The sequence below is a fragment of the Dendronephthya gigantea genome, unplaced genomic scaffold (assembly GCF_004324835.1).
Source record: "Dendronephthya gigantea isolate DGI-Jeju-01 unplaced genomic scaffold, DenGig_1.0 000939F, whole genome shotgun sequence".
Classification (NCBI taxonomy): domain Eukaryota; kingdom Metazoa; phylum Cnidaria; class Anthozoa; order Malacalcyonacea; family Nephtheidae; genus Dendronephthya; species Dendronephthya gigantea.
The window spans coordinates 1-5,185 of record NW_021163949.1 but is presented as its reverse complement, the minus strand read 5'-3'; the positions used below and the strand labels follow the sequence as shown (position 1 = coordinate 5,185).

Genomic DNA, 5,185 nt, shown 5'->3' with positions numbered 1-5,185 from the left:
AATATATGAATATTCACCCCCCCAATTATCGTTCTAATTACGCCCCTGCGGGAGAATAATTCTTAATATAATCCCAGCTCAGAAATTTTTGTGTTGATTCAACAACAAACATTCGTTCGTACACTGGTTCACGTTTCGTCATCCCATCTTTAGTAACAGTTATTTTGGCTTTTTTTACTGTGGGAAATACACGCTTTATAATCCGCCCGAGCTCATGTTCTTTCAAAGGGCGATTATTCTCTTTCGATGTTGTAGATAAAAGCACTTGATTAACATCGTCGGTTAATTTAGAAACTGAAATGTTATGTGTGCCATGACACATCATATACGTCTTTAACATCCTATCAGATATTAAATATCACCATAAATTTGTTACGCTTTGTGTGTATATTAGACCGTCACGCTAAAGTGGACAGTTTACGCATCGCTGAGCAATGATATAAAGAAAAACACTTACCAATTAATTATACGTCTTTCTTTTAACGCATTTGCTTTATTACGCACGGTTGTATCAACGATTTCTTCAAATTCCTGCAAAACCCTGTCACCACCGAGCATCATTGTTTGAAGTTTAAATTTCGCGCGTTTTTGGTTTCCGCATAAACCTGATGACTCCCGACAATATACGAGCTGTCCAGGCTATATGCGCGCGGAGGCTGCGGAGCGGAGCACATGATTTCATCCCTTTATTCTTTTTCCCCTCCCAGCGTGTGCCCTGACGTCACTTGTTGCGCTCGCGGTCCAACACATCAGTGCTTAAGGCTCCACGATGAAGTACTTCATGTACGTTTATAAAAAAGTTGCCTTTATTTTTTCTATTCAATTCTTGTAGACTGTTGTCAAATTTACCTCGGAGTTTACTTTTTAAATTCAACTGAAAGTTGTTTTTCTCGTCGAAAATATTCTTAAATTCAACTGCAAGTCGTTTCTTGTCATTTTTGCAGCATTAGTTTTTACAACGATATTTTAAGAACAAACGCTGAGGAAGGCACCCTGTGATAATTCTTGATGTCTTGCCACCTGCACGATATGAAAATTATCCGTAGTTGACGTAATTTTTTGCCGCTATAGTTTGTTGTCAATAATATGGCGCAAGCTTCCTCTCTAAAAAGGAAACAATTTTTGAATTCGGTTTTCGCGTGATATCGAGAATTATCAAGCCTCAATTTGCGTTATCCGCCTCAAATTGGCGTGCCTATATATAGTTATCTTTTTTAAAAAATATAACCCAACCGAAAAGCTCCCGAAAATCATTATTTTTATATTTCTACTTTATATTCACTTCTAATTAGCATTTGGAAGTTGGAATGACATATATATATATATATATATATATATATATATATTAATATTATATATTATATATATATATATAATATATATATATATATATTTTATATATATATATATATTATATTATATAATATATATATATTATATATTATTATATATATATTATATTTTATATATATATATATATATATATATATATAATATATATATTTATTATATATATAATATATATATATTATATATATATAATATATATTATTTATATATTATATAATAATTATAATATATATATATATATATATATATATATATATATATATATAATATTATATATATATATTATATATATATATATATATATATATATTATATATATATATATATACTGTATATATACTGTCGTTGTCAAAAAGGTTGTCCTGAGCAAGTATATGTTTATATCGATCACGTGACATTATAATGCATCAACACGCGTGGGATTGTACAAGCGTGTTAATTGCGAGTTCGAGTAGCAAGGTGAACGATTAGAAAATGCCTAGACCGTATTCGGATGATTTAAGGTGGAGAATGGTTTATCAACGACTGTTCTACGAAAGAAGCATCGACGAAATTGCAGCACAGCTATTTGTTTGTTCAAAAACCGTCTATCGTACTCTAAGCACCTTTTGGAACACGGGTGATGTGAAGCCTTGCCGTATGGGTCGCCCAACAGGGAGCGTATCTTTATTCCCACACGAAGAATACATTATAATGGACTGTTTACTGCGAACGCCGCAAATGCAGTTGAATGAGATAGCAAGCTATATCATTAATGCTACTGGCTCTTCATTTGGCCCGGAGACACTGTGCCGAGCTCTCTATAGGCTTGGAATAACACGCAAAAAGGTACGAACATTATGACATTATTTAAATTGGAATATATATTTAATACCGCACGCTGGAAATCATATAACCATATTAATAAGACCAAGCCATTCCACCTTTTTCCAATTTATTACAAGATTCTAGTTGTTCTTTATCAACTCTTCAAGCCACATTTTCTTTTTCAGATACAGAGAATTGCCCTTCAGCGAAGAGACGATATTAGGCTACAATTCATGGCCGAAATCAGCCTTTTTGACCCAAACCAGCTCGTTTTCCTCGATGAAACAGGCATTGTACGTACTAAATAATACCTTACTGTAACTGGATTGCACAAACTAGTAGATCTCTTATTTATTTGGTTCTACGTTTAAAGGATAAACGAATTGCTCGGCAATATGGATATAGTGCTCGTGGGATACCGCCTGTTGTGAGCGACTATAGCTATGCACGGTGGACACCGCGCTATTCCATTATTTCGGCAATATCGTGTGATGGACTTCTTGCGAACTGTTTGTTGAAGAATCCCGAAGAAAGATTTGAAACACGCTCATTTATCCATTTTCTTGATGAACAGCTTTTGCCAGCTATGAATCGATTTGATGGGAAAAACCCGCGATCCGTTCTCGTTATGGGTGAGATTTGAATATAATTAATGCAAATTCGCTGTTCTAACATACGTCTCAAGGGATGACTGAATTTGTGATGATCATGTTTTGATTTATTTATATCTGTTTAAACAAAACTTGTTGATGCACAAAGATGCAACTGCATGCTAAAACTATATACAGGGTGTATAAAAAAAACGCAACCACTTAATATTCTAAAATTCATATTGTTTATAAGCTCAATAGATTTTATGCCCCTGGGGCCGGTTGTTCAAAAGCCGGTTAACGCTAACCCAGGGTTAAAAATGCCTAACCCAGGGTTAAATGTTAAACTTTGGTTAATTTGCGTTGCACAAAGCTCGGTTAGCGTTAACCCTGGGTTAAAATTGATAAAAAAATTAACCCTGCTAGCTAGGTGGTTTAAAATTTTAATCCTAGGTTAAGTGCAAAATAACATGGCGGATGTTTTACAGTTTGTTGTACCAATACGGAATTTTCCTCGCAGACAAAGGCGATATCGTCACGATAACGTGAACATTCGAGGTTTAACTGATGCGGAATTGCGAATTAGATACAGATTTGGTTACCAAGCAATAAATTACATTACAAATTTGCTATACGATGACCTTATTCGTGACACTAAAAGAAATTTTTCACTAATTCCCGACGTCCAAGTTCTCATCGCACTACGGTTTTTCGCAAGCGGAAGCTTCCTACAGGTTATCGGAGACACATTTGGCGTTGACAAGTCCACCGTATCGCGAGTAGTTCGTGACGTATGCCTCGCTCTATCAAACGAGAACCGTTCATTCGTTAGCCTTCAAATCAAGAAAAAGAGAAAATAAAGAACGGGTTTTACGACATGGCCAATTTTCCTGGCGTTATTGGTTGTATCGATTGTACGCATATTCGAATCCAGGCACCACATCTAAACGAGAATTATTACGTCAATCGGAAACGCTATCATTCTATTAATGTTCAAGCAATTTGCGACGATCGAGGTAAATTATTATACTCTATATGTACCAATTATAGTTACAATTACTATAGTAAAGTAGGGATACTGTTAATACTGGTGGAATGCATGGAATACAGTCGAAAAGCAAACATTCTTCACATTTCATTTAGGAAAGTTCATAAATCTGGTTGCCCGATGGCCTGGAAGTGTCCATGACAGCCATATATTTCGAATGTCACAGATACAACAGTTTATAGAGCAGCATCACACATCACTGGAAGATGGGATCATATTGGGAGATAGTGGTTACGCCTTAAAACCCTACCTTATGACACCTTACACAGACCCTACTACAGCAAAGGAAAGAGCATTTAATCGGTCTTTGAAGAAAACACGCGTATTGATTGAGCAAGTGTTTGGGCGATGGAAGAGAAGGTTCCACCTACTGCATTCAGAGATCAGAATGGAACCAGAGAAAGTCTGCTTGTTAATTGGTGCTTGTGCTGTCCTTCAGAATATTGCAATAATGTTTAATGAGCCAGATGAAGAAGAGGATGTTGATCTAGAAGAACCAGATCCAGAGGTTGAACCACAGGTTGGCCATGACACAGGAAGGCAAATCAGGGCACATATCACAAATAACTTTTTTTAATTGAAATATGTACCATGCATGCATATATGCCACACAACAATTTACAATACATTTTTCCTGAAATTATTTCAATATTAGAATTGGGAAATACAAGATAATTAAGCACATTCTATAGTAACTTATATTATACACAACAGCACTAGCTGGGGCCCCAAAACAAGAGGTATGTCTGAAAGATCTTGCAATATTTATTTATACATATTTGATTTATTGGCTGCAGCAAACCTTTCAACATTAAATGATTGACCTAGAACCTATAATAAAACTGGTCCCACTGTAACACAAATGCTGTAATAATGAAATACAAGTAATATTCTCAATAATGTAATTAATTTACTGTGTACACTTATAGTACACAATGATTTCAAGCAATGTCCATGTCACCCCCGATATAAATATTATAAATCCCTCAATCAAAAATTGCCATTGCTACTGCCATTTGCCCTTTCTTTCAACTCCGCTACCTGTAGTTTCAGTCTCTCATTTTTCAGCAGAATCATTTCCTTTTGCACCTTGAGGACTTCGTATTGCATCTCAAGGACAACTTGCTGGTTAACCTTTTTTTTCAGCTTTGACTTATTTTGAGTTGTTTGGGTGCCAACTGGTAGGGGTGTAGGTTTGGTATGCTGCTCCACATCAATTGGACCATAAACTGGTGTGAAAGAAGGTGGTGGTGTATTTAAATCGTCATCACTGTTATCAAGTTCACAGCTATCAGCTTCCCTTTGCACTTGTACAAAACCGTTACTGTTGGTGTAAACTTCATCGCGCAACAACGTTGCCGATTCCCCTAAACAAAAATTAAAAAATCGT

At 35.5% G+C, this 5,185-nt stretch overlaps 1 protein-coding gene across 1 annotated transcript; it reads left to right on the top strand.

Annotated features, from left to right (window-relative positions):
- Positions 1 to 3,586: 3,586 nt before the first annotated feature.
- Positions 3,587 to 5,153, top strand: LOC114544780 (putative nuclease HARBI1). Its single transcript, XM_028563307.1, has 2 exons — positions 3,587 to 3,763; positions 3,891 to 5,153. The coding sequence occupies exons 1-2, from the start codon at positions 3,625 to 3,627 to the stop codon at positions 4,370 to 4,372; spliced, it is 621 nt and encodes a 206-aa protein (XP_028419108.1). The 5' UTR covers positions 3,587 to 3,624; the 3' UTR covers positions 4,373 to 5,153.
- Positions 5,154 to 5,185: the final 32 nt, after the last annotated feature.